At 44.8% G+C, this 12,096-nt stretch overlaps 1 protein-coding gene across 3 annotated transcripts in view; it reads right to left on the bottom strand.

The window, feature by feature from the left end:
- The window catches only part of akap11 (A kinase (PRKA) anchor protein 11), a 31,167-nt gene that overhangs the window by 4,899 nt on the left and 14,172 nt on the right, over positions 1 to 12,096 (bottom strand). For 2 of the 3 annotated variants that reach the window (XM_008437553.3, XM_008437558.3), the window contains exons 6-10: positions 11,145 to 11,403; positions 5,697 to 10,074; positions 5,421 to 5,561; positions 3,808 to 3,894; positions 56 to 99 (exon numbers count right to left, since the gene is read on the bottom strand). In XM_008437553.3, the coding sequence (XP_008435775.1) occupies positions 56 to 99; positions 3,808 to 3,894; positions 5,421 to 5,561; positions 5,697 to 10,074; positions 11,145 to 11,403 (4,909 nt within the window). The remainder of the gene's footprint in view (positions 1 to 55; positions 100 to 3,807; positions 3,895 to 5,420; positions 5,562 to 5,696; positions 10,075 to 11,144; positions 11,404 to 12,096) is intronic. The other variant, XM_008437566.3, reaches the window with a different exon arrangement.

Consider the following 12,096-nt stretch of genomic DNA (forward strand, 5'->3'; position numbering starts at 1 on the left):
AGAACCCGGCCGGAGCGTGGGAAAAGGGACGGAACAGAACGTCGACGCTGCTTACCACTGGACTCCCTGACCTCCGTCTCTTTGTCCTCGGTGTTATCGCTGTTGGACGACAGAACGTCACACAGGTTAGAGACCAAACAGCAAAGGTTGAGAACGCAGAGTTCTTTCCAAAGTATTCACGCTCCCTGAACGAATGTCAGATAGCAACCTCAAAGTATTCCACGTGGCAGAGCAACGCGCAAAGTGGGATATTTAGAAAACACTAAGCCACAACTAACGATTGTTTCTGTAATCGACAGTCCTGATGATTAATCAGTTAAAAAAAAGAAAAATTGGTACATTCTACAGATTTTATATTGAACCACCCAAGACTTTTTGTACAATATTAGAACTAAATTAAAAGATGTGAACAAATAAATAATTCAATTCCTTATTTTAAATAAGAAAATCAACATTTTATTACCTAAAGTGCAACAACACAGCATTCCGTTAGTGAATCTGAACTGAGTGAAGATATAACTAAACCTCTGAAGGAGTTTTGGTTACAATATATTTACAGACAAAATGTGTTTTTATCCTGTTGGCATCGGCTTAACCTGACTATCATTTTTGTGGAAAATTTGAAATAAAATCGCAATTATGGATTGGCACGAAAAAGCGCAAAGATTTATTGATTTTGCATAATTGTCCACGTTTGTGGAATCACAAAGAACTGGAGCATGTGACTGACGTAATTTGAGAGTAAACAGATAAAAACTGCTTTGAGCTGTTTGATGAGATAGTATTTAAGTGCACAGCTGTTATCCTGAAGGATCTACTTATGCGTCTCTCTGGAGTCTGGAGGACCACATAAGAAGGTACAGTGGGCCGGATTTGGCCCTCGGGCCTCGAGTTTGACATGCTGTGCTGTAACATGACAAAATGTGAAACATTTCAGAGGACGTGAAGATTTTAAATGTTTGGGTCTGTGAAGTTGCACGCAAAGGACCATTTTCCTGATTTCAGTACAGACTGTTGCTTGGCCTGGGTGTCTAATGACGGCTAAGATGCGACAATAAAGAAAACATCTTGGATCAGTTTTTGCCCCGATATCTTTTCTGTCAGTTTTGCTGATCCTCGCCAACAGGTAAACAGTCATTTCTCCTCCTCGGATTGTTAATCACAGACTTGTTGACACAGCCTGTGGCAACAGACACGTAGACTCTGCTGGATCTGTGAAAAGGAGGGCAAATACCTGAGCCGGCTTTTTTTAGGCACCGAGAAACAGAAAACACCAAATATATACAACGTATCCACGTCCAACCCACCGGCTCCCAGCGCCACCGTTGCCTGCAGGCTACACACCATCTAGAAGATGTCTTGTACAGCACAATCCGACTAGTTCCAGCTTGAAAAAAAGCCTATTATTAAATACATCTATTTCAGATGAAGTATAATTAACAGCAACAACCTCCAGGTATCATGAGTAAGTGATACCTGGCATGAGGTCTCTTACATCACGGCGGAGGAATGCTGGAACGCTCGGCTTTGCAAATTGTTTTAATTCAGGATCAATGGAGAACACTGAGGCTGTTTTGGGTCATGCCACGGCATCTCAGTCGGATTTAAGTCCGGACTTTGACTAGCCCGCTCCAAAGCCTTCGCCGTTTTCAAACTATTAAGACCTGGATTTGTTGGTGTGCTTTGGATCTTAAACAAAGCCTGATGGAGCAAACTTGTAGCTACGAGGCGTAAGGGGAAGCACACCTTCCAATGCCTTCCACTTTTGTCTCATTAGTCCACAGAATATTTTTCGCCCAAATCTTTGGCATTATCAAATGTTGGGGAATATGAACTCTTCATCAAAGTGGCGAAGAGGACATTGGACATGCAGCAAGTCAGTGGAATTATTGGAAATATAGACAGCAGTCATGCTGAAAGCCAGTTAAAGTGAAGAAATGGCTTCGATGCTTTTTCTCATCTTTTATGCAACAATTCCATTGTAAGGCCCTGAGATGAGATATATAAAATAGAAGATATAGACATAAAATAAGAAAAGTTGGATTCATGTAAATTGAAAATAGAGAGAAGGCAACCAAAAGCAGCAGTTGTTTGAAAAATGGGATGGATGGTAAAACAAGATCAGCCTCAGAAGAACATTTCTTTTTGCGGCAGAAAAAAAAAAGTGCAAAGGAAAGATTGAAATGACTTAGATCTGCCGTACATGTGAAAAAGTATAAATAAAAAGAGAAAAAAAAATAGGTTCTGTTCAGAAATGCCTGGTAATGGAGTTGGTAATATTTTTTTTTCTCCTTGGCTACTTTATCTGGGTGAGTAACAATGACAGCATGAGTGTTTTAATAAAAAACAGATCCTAGAAGCAAGGAAGTTTATGTAGAAATATAAAAGCATTAACCAGGCAGTTTGAATGCAGACTTCACTATAAACAAGCATATTTCATGAAACATGTCTATGTGGAGAGCTGCAGTGCAACCATGCAAAATGCTGGTGGTTCTTTGCGTGAGACACAACGCAAGACTCAATTCACATGAACCAAAGATACGTCACTGTTAGCTTCATTTTATTTTTACTACCACAAATTAATTCCTTTAATCCAGGAGGTGAAATATATTTATAGGGTGAGTAATTGTTTTAGACGTTTCTGTTTTTCTTGTATGCTAACTAATGCATAATTCAATGACAACAAATGGACTGACTGTTAGTCTTCAGCCTTTTCTCTAGGATTGTGTGTGTTTCACAACTGTTTACCTCATTATGCTACTGTTTTCAACAAATACTACATTGGGATGATCTGCTCCCTAAAGACCAGGCCCCATAAGAAGGAGTGCTGTTTTTGGGTTAGGTGTGTTAGGTGTGAAGTGAATTTAGGTTAGGTTTTGGGTTAGGCTTGCACCCGAAACCTACATGCCTATGTAGGCATGAGTGTGTGTGTGTGTCTTTCAGTGCTCCAAGTTAGGGAGCATTGACTGAAACTGGAGTCAGCTGTACAGTATTGTCAGTCAAGAATATAACATCCCTCTCCTTTCTCATTGGCAACATTGTAGTTTTTATTTTGTTTCTCTAATGCTATGTGAAATAAATGCTGTTTCAACTAATTCCAATCTGCTCTTCTCTTCCCCTCTATGCTAGGGGAATAGCATAGAGGTGATGCGCTGCCTTTGAGCAGCGCATCACAAAATATTGGGGGCTCATCCGGGAGACATTCACTGAATGACAGACACCGTCACATAGGTTGGCTTTTCAGAACATTCAGATATGACAAAACAGCCATGTTGGGTTCGTTCTGTCATCCGTAAAAGATCAAAGGGAAATGTCAGTGCTAAGAATTAATTTTATTTTGGTTGACCATGCTAGCTGTGTTTCCATAAAACACAGCATTGCGCAATTTGACATTTTGGAGATAAACACACATTTTTGACAAAACTCTCGTTTTTCGTTAAAAAAGTTTTGCGGTGTTTTTACTGGCCGTATCAAAATTGGTTTATTTCACAAAACTGCAATAGAAAAAAAATAATCCACATCACACCAGGACCAACAACTGGACATTGCCACTGGTACAAACCACAAAGAAGAAGTCGCTAGAAAGTAGTTGGGGGATCATGATGCAGCATGTTTTTTAATCACTTATTGTATCAACCCACTTACATGTGTTTCTTATATAAAGGAAACGGTCATTGCAAACTTGTGTTTTTTTGACATAAGCAGAGTATTAACAAAGTTTTGCACACATTTGTAATGGAAATACAGCTACTGCTGCATCTTTTTCTGTAGTGTTTAGAAAGCGGTATGAGGCTGTGGTGGACCAACCTGTCAGAGGGGGAGAACGACATGCGCTCCTCACACACTTCCCCTTCAAGGCCCAGACTGCTCCAACTGCTGCTGTTCCCATTGCTGCTGAGGAGAAAAGGCAGGTTACATCAACATCAGAGCCAGATGATACAATAATGATCAGTTTCCTCGCGTTCTTATCCCTCATGTAATGTACATAAACAACAGTCAGAGTAAAGAATTATTCTGGAGATTTGGAGTAGTCCTTTAACTGTTAGGTGAGGCGCAAAACAAAGGAGGGTTTTCCAGATGAGGTAGATTTTTCCCCTGTATCTCCCCACTGAATCATTTGTTGCTTAAGACTTAAACGTGTGAGATCATCGTGCTGTTGTCCCCACACAACCAAGGTACTCATGTAGGTTCCACCACGACAACCAGCAGGCAACAGAAGCACAACAACACTCAGTCTCTGTATTCTGAGTAATTAGCCAGCAGGCAGAATCTCCTGAATTGCAATGAGGTTTCATCTCAGAGATTCTGGAAGGTGTGGATAATTGATAGCTAAACATACCTTCAGTAATCAGCAATTACCTCAGCTTTCTCCTGTGGTTTTACTGAGTGACACGCGCCAAAACAAGCTCCATTTATCACTGTGCTTCTTGGCTAAATAGGCCCATCAAGGTATTTTGCTTTCTTGTGTCATTTCATCGACAGAGCGGAAATGGTTCCGGAAGGCTCTAATGAATTACACATGATAGACTTTGTTCTGACAGAGACTGAGCCAGAAGTGAACAGGGAACTCACAGACACGCCTTTAGAAAATATTATGATACATTAACTTGGTCTAGATCACACACTGTGTTGTTTTGGTATCTGAGGGAAGAATGGCAGATGTTGTCAGTTTTGCTTCCATAGAGACGGAAAACTTTTACGGGGGCCTCATTTCCAGGGGAGTCACCTACAAACAAGATTCCAACTACAACTATGACCTCAGGCAAAAGTATGGAATCAGACATGCGAGAATATTCAGACATCCTACAAATAAAGATAACCCATAGGAGACTGATCATCGTTATTGGCAGCCTGGTAAAAAAAATAAATAAATAAACATAAAAAGTCTTAATATAGCAAAATGTCCCACTGATAAACTAAACATAACCCAACGTTTAATTTTAGTACATGTATTTAGTGTGGCAAAAAATTTCTTCCCCAAAATAAAATGTTCATAGCCGAATTCCAGGTGAGACAATTATTTTATTTACTTTTAAAATAAATCTTACCAATATTTTTACTTATATGAAATGACACCAAGATTTATTTTGTATTTCTACTATAAACAGTCCAGATGGTTATAGGTTGGAACAAGGGATGAATATGTGAAAAAGTCTACAGCTAAATGATTTGCACACATGGAGACGTACAAAAACTAATTCTCGTCAGCTAACTTTGTGGTGCAAAAGGAGGAAGTCAGACTTGAAGTTATTATTAACTGCAGAAAGTATGCTAAAGAGCACTGTAAGAGTAGTTAGACCTGTATGATTGCATCTTGCAACGAATTATTCCCTACGGATTAGCTCAGCCTAACCAACAGCACAGGTTTTTCGACAGTTGTGCAGAGATCTGGATGTGGGAAACAGCCAGAGGTCGTTTACCTGTCACTGAGATGAAGGAAGCTGCTGTTGTCGTCTGGGTGATCGTCCTCAAAGCTCAGGTTGGACCAGCTGCCCAGACTGTCTTCTCCCACACTCAGCTGCTGGGACACTGTGGACTCAGTCGGGTCCCGGCCTGGAGAACTAGATGAAAAGATAAAGCGAGTATTTCCACGTTATTTAAAAATGCAAACACGCTAATTACACAATGCTGCTTTCATGCTACAGAAACCATTCAGTCCTAAGCAAAAGCAGTCCAAGCATCTGAAGGACATATACCTGATGTTGGCAGCCTGACAGACGTTAGACAGCGCTGATGTCATGATCTCTGCTGTTAGGCTCTCAGCAAAGCTGGTGCCATCATGGCCGATCCCACTGTCTGCATTGAGGCTGGCGTTGCTCAGCTCACGCTTGGCCGTCTCCATTGCCAGAGACACAACTTCTTCTGCGAATGCTGCCCTGTGGTCCAGGTCGATGTGGATCTTGGGAATTTCCACACTAGGGAGGCGGTCTGATGCCAAGTGACTTTCTGATGCTCTTATCCTTCTCTGTAAGACAGGCTGGTAAGGGTGTCTGCTAAGTTTGGCGCAGTGAGGACATTCCTGAGACAGGCAGTAACGACAGGTCCTCTCTCCTACAGACTGGACAGCAGCCGACCCCTCAGACAGCCTCTGGGCGTGAGAGTGTCGATTGTAGCCACGAGTCTGTGAATGTCCCCAGGAGGAATGTCCTACTGACGCCAGGCTCATTTTGACGGTGTCATCGACTATCTTCCTGGCGTAATGCTCGATGACCTGCATCACCCTGCTGCTATAGCCCCTATCATACAGGCTTCCTGTACTGTGGTAATGTCTATTTTTATCCTCCTTGGACAACAGAGGGCAGGAGAAAGAGTTCCTGATGATGTTGTCAGCCATATCTTCAAGTTTGGACTTTTTATAAAGACAGGAGTCAGTGAGAGACTTCGGAAGGCGAACTGAAGAAAGATGCAGTTTGCGTGCAACATCACAGGTGATGTTGTAAGCTAAAGACTCGGCAAAGTTGACCAGGTCCACGTACTCCCTCTTGAACTGCTTGTCAGAAACCCGGCAGCAACACTGAGTGTCCTCACCGGACACTAACCCCATAGATTCTGATCTATCTTTAGATACTAAGGTCTCATTGCCAGAAGCTTTCCATTCATTTGGCAGTGACTTGGAGGACAGGAGGCGGCTGCTGGAGGGCCTTTGCTTGTTCTTACGACTAGCATGAGCCAGGCCTAATTTAATAGAGCGGTATGCCAGGCGGCTTGCATACTGGTCTAGGACCAACTCCCTAGTGTCGCCTTCCTTTTTCAGCACCTTAATGAGGTAGCCCGCGTATTCATCTGTCACACTCTCACAGCTGGGGTACTCAGAGGACATACCAGAGCTGGAGCTGGTACTTGAAGTGGAATGGGGAGACTGAGAAACTGAAGCTATCAGGTCATTGGACCACTGCTCTGCAAGCTTTGCTAACCTTGAGTTTCGGTTCTGGTCTGTACTGGGCTGAGACTGGTGTCGGTGGCGCGGACGCCAACCATCGGAGCTGGATCTGTCAAAACTTCTTCTTCGGAGCTCCTGAGCTCTGTGGTAGGGACACTGTTGTCCAGAGCTAACCATTGTCTTCACATCGTTTATGACCTGTCCTGCCACCTCGCCCGCATACACCCACAACGTGTTCAGGGTTTGTTCTGAGAACTGAGCCACACTGTCCCTCCTTTGCTCGCTGCTCTTGCTTAACTCCCCCTCTTCCTCTGACCCTCCTAATGTATCCATCTCAGTCGCCATAGAAACTATGTGGCACGCCAAACGCTCAGCATAGTGGAGGGCTTCCTTGTTAGACATTCTACGAGACGACACCTGACGGAGGTCCCGTCGCCCACAGTCTGCCTCTACACCTCTCTTAGTTCCACCAACACCTTCTTCCTCAACTGGTTCTTCCTCTTCAACATCTTCATCACCTACTGCCTCCTCAGACAGAGACCGCATGAGGCTGAGCATAAACGCAACCTTGTCTGATTCAGGGATGCCATCTTCAGGGCCAGGACCTGGCTCAGGGTGATAATGAGGCGTTGGGGGAGGAGTCGCAGGGGAAAACTCATTGGCTAGCTTGCTTTTCAGCTTCTTGGAAAACTGTTTGATCTGTTTTTCTTTAGAGACTTCACTGGGCTGCTGAGGGGTGGAAGGAGGGGTACCAGGAGTCCCTGCAGACTTTTGGCCAGAGCTTGGAGGTGGATCATCCGCAACGCCAGATATCCGGCCCCGTCCAAGCAGAGCTGCACTAGGCACATCAAGAGTATCCATCATCACAGGATGCGTTTGATCCACGCCTCTCCCCCTGGGATCCGTCTCACACTGGACTTTCCCCTGGTTGGAGGAACCGGCTGGAAAGGAAACAGGAGGAGCAAACTCAGGAGTCCACCCCTGTCGGACACACCCGTCATATCTGAAGCGCTCCCTATCTGCTCTGTGCTTTGAAGGTGAATCTGCCGTTTCCTGCGCTGTGGAGGAGTTCCTTCGGCTTCCGATGGACTTTGTAAGGAAGTCAGTGCAGTCGCCAAAACCCTTCTTCATTTTAGAAGTGGTAATAAGCTCACAGGCCTCAGTTACAATCATATCCACCATGTTGCCAGAGAAGTTTTGGAATAATCTTTGTTGAGAGGAGCCTCCCACAGGTATGGAGTTCTGGGTTTCATGATGGTAAGCGTGAGAGTGTTTGGAGGAGGTACTGTCAGTCGATGTTACAGTTAATCTTTTGGTGTTGACCTTTGGGCTATCTGACTTGTACTGGGAAGCTTCCTCTGGATCCTGGAAGCTGGAGAGGGCTTGGCCAGCATGGGGAACAGGAATACAGCTAGCCATGCCTGAGACGGTGAACAGAGCGTTCTTCACTGTGCAGGAAGCCTCCTTTCCTGACAGCACTGGAGCTGCTGAAGTGGAGCTGGAGCTTAAAGCCTGTTTGTTAGCAAAGATGCTGCTGGTATGAGTGCTAGTGTTCTCAGCATTGACATAACAGACGTTATCCAAGGACACACTGATAGCCGCTTGGCTCGTAAAGGCAACGTCAGCCTGAGAGAGCTCTATGAAGGCTTCCTGTATGACGGACTCGGACAAATCCGAAGCATAGGAGGAGACCACCTCCTCTTCCTCTTCTTCTTCTGCTTGCCCATGGCCAAAAGCCCAATCACTGGGTGTGATGGGGGTCGAGGGGTGGGAGAACTGACACACTTCCATTATGCCTTCAAACACCAGCTCCTCGGCCAGGTCGGCAGCAAACTGCGTCACTGTATTGTGGAAAATCTGTTTTTTTACAGTGAGGAACTCTATAAGGGCCCCAGAAATGGCTTCACCGACAAGGAAACCGGCTAATCCGTTGATAGCTCGCTCCTTCAAGACATACGCACGTCGCATGCCAATTTCGTGAAAAGCCATCTGAAAAACTGAGGAGGTGAGTCTAGCAGCCAGGTGACACAGGGTGGTGGTACAGGAGGATACACCTTTTTGGAGGTCTCGCAGGGCGCTCCCCAAGCTCATCTCCACCAGGTCAGAAGCAAATCTCTGAATGCCATCCTTTAGAGACTGGGACTTCTTCTGCAACTTGGCTACTGTGACAGTCTCTTGAATGTCTGACAATTTCATCAGATAGCCCGATGGGTTCTTGAACTCTTTGTGGCAGACACAGCTGAGATTCTTGTTGTCACTGATGTCAACAGCAGATTGGAAACCACACACAGATCCTAGAATTTCTTTGGACAGATTGTTGGCAAAGTCTGAGTAGGTCTTATACAAGGAGCAGAGGTCCTGAGGTTTACATAGCTCTGACTGGTCCTCCCCTTTCTCTTCCGTCTTCCAGAAGTATTCCAGTGGTCCATTCGTCTCCACCAAAGGACTAAAGGCAGAAGAGCTGACAGGACTGAAGAGAGGTCCTCCGTTTTCTTCAGATGGCGTCTGCGCCAACCAAGGGGAGTCAGACATGTCGGGGTGAACTGAGTAGGGAGAACCTGGTTTCAGAGGAGTAGGTTTTTTCACATTGGCTGGGAGAGTGGGCTGGTCAAAGCGCTGAGGGTTCATGCTCTTGGTTGAGCAACCCCTGGAAACATACTTCGAAGTGGGACCACTGGAACCAGCCTCAGACTTTTTCTGTGCAGTTGAGGCACTGATGGAGTCCAGAGGGAGAGTTAGAGTGCAGCTCTCTGAGCTTAGCTCCTCCAGGTCATCAAACTGGTCAAAGCTGTCAAAGAATTCACTAACTTCAGAGTCTGAGTCTTCAACTCGATCTCTGGGTCCCCCTGGAACCTGGGGGATATCCAACTTAGCCAACAGGCTCCTCTGGTAGCCCACTTCATCCAGGAAAATGATTGGGCTGGGGCTGGAGCAGTCAGACTCCTCTGATTCGCTAAGCTGAGCAGAAGGGGAGGCCGGACGAGCTCCGGGACTGCAGTAGGTCCACTGGGATTCAACCCCAGACGATGACCGCTGCACTGTGACAGAAACATCGGGACCATGTTTGGCTGAATGTTTCTTGGAAGATGAACTTATGATAATGCGGGAGCCTGACAATTCCTTCTTTCTTTTGTGGGCTGGGATGGTCTGTGAGGCCACGTCACGCTTCTTAAAATGGCAAAATGCAGCTGCAGCTGAGGAGGCGAACAGAAAATGGAAGGAAGGGGAAACTGGTTAGAACTATATTAAAATAACTAAATAGGACAATTAGATGGTAAAGAACTGTCCACAAAGGAAGCTAAATAAAATCGAGGAGGAAATTAAACATTTGGGACAAACTGGTTGTTGTTTTAGTATCTACATGCATGAATTTAGGAAATACGGTAGATGGCTTCCCTAACATTCACCCCAACTACTGATGCACAGAGAAGTGGGCTGGTGGGTGGAAGTGGAACATTGTTAGCAACTCAAAAATGCATTCTTTTTCCAATCGGTGAACATTGCTAGGACGGGATGACAATAGCAAACGCACACAGCGCGAATGCTGACACAGTGTGAAGAAGACCGTGTGACGTGTAAATGTATACCATTTTATATATCAGTGAGGTGTTTAAATGAGGTATCAGAAGCTATTCAAAAGCAGACTGTATGTGCTGCATCATGTCGACGTATATCTGCAGTTTATGCAGGTTGCAAGCAGAAAGGAAGCAGGACGTCAACCAATTTTAGGACAGTTAAAGGAAAGGTTAGGAACATGCTGGATTTGGAAACGTCCTCCACCTCCTTCCTGAGCTACTCTTGGTCAAAAACAAATAAGAGCGAGGAGGAGGGTCTTAACGCTGTCAATCATCCTTGCCTATGCGATGTTACATATGCTAATAGCAGAGAAACAACAACCATTAGCAGTTTTTGTCCACCGCCATGCTAACTAATCTTAGCATTCGTAACAGACTATTGTCAGAAAGACGCTGTAGGGGAAGAGAATGGAGTGGTGCATACTTGAGTGGCGCATACTTGAGCTTAATTGTCAGCGCTAAGCCCTCCTCTTGGCTCTGACTGTTTCTGACAGAGAGATGTATTTCTGCAGTTAGTACTGGGAGGAGCTCCATTTTTTCCCAGATTATCTGTCTCATCTGTCTGTATATATTATATATTAATGAGACAGTTTCAACAACTACGTAGCAAAAACATATTTTTTAAGTTACATACTGCAGCTTTAAACCCCAGATCCTACTAAATCCCAGCACTCCTTACATGAACCTACAGGGATTGTCTCTAGTGTCTTCCTCCTCCAGCTGCTCCAGTGCAGTGACAAAATCGTCTTCGATCGACGAGACTGACTGGTTGGTGTCGTCTTCCTCCGGCTGGCTGGGCTCGTTGAGACCCCTCTGAAGATCCTGGAGCTCCAGCACATAGCGGACCCCCGCTATGTAGCATCCCAACAATCCCACCAAAGACGCTACGCTGGGGTACACGCCTGTGGAGGGGTTGTGTCTCAGGACACACACAGCCTTTAGCCAACACTGGGTGGGGAGACAAAAAGAGAAATGTTTTAATGTCAGGATAAAAAAAATACAGCATTTGTGTCAAACAAGAGGACTGACATGTCCCTGTTCTGCAAGTCTTGGATAAGATTTTTTTTTTACCTCAGCAAGTTCAGCTGAACTCAAATGGGGATTTTCTTGTACGTTACAGGAGTGGGATAGAAGTGCTATTGTTATGTCTGTGCTCTGATTGCAAGTTGTCAGAACACAGAATAAGTTTTTGCAAAGCCACACTTTAGAATTCAGATCTGTGGGAGGTCCCGCCGACTGAAATGGAAAGAAAACCCACAAAATGAGCTGCAGGGCCTCCGTGAACCCAAACAAGACACAAAGGACCGGGGAAGGACAAGGCTACAGCGGTGGGCTGCGAAAACAACATCTGTCCGTCCGTCCGTCCCACCTGCATTTCCTCTAAAGCGTGAGAAAGGCCCTGGCTGTTTCTGTTGGACTGACTCGACCGACAACATTTTGGTCAACAACTGGAGGAATGCGGGGTTGCTGGTGGAGGAGAACATGGAGTATATTACTCTGTTTTATGTTAAGAGTAAATCATCTACAGATGGACAAAAGAAAAAAAAAACTACAGCCGCTTATTTCAAGTCAAAAATGCAGTCAAAAACTCAATATTAACAAAGGAGACATATTTTAGTTAAATTGTAAATACATTACCGC

This window comes from Poecilia reticulata, chromosome 2, assembly GCF_904066995.2.
Source record: "Poecilia reticulata chromosome 2, P_reticulata-male-v2, whole genome shotgun sequence".
NCBI classification, from domain to species: Eukaryota; Metazoa; Chordata; class Actinopteri; order Cyprinodontiformes; family Poeciliidae; genus Poecilia; species Poecilia reticulata.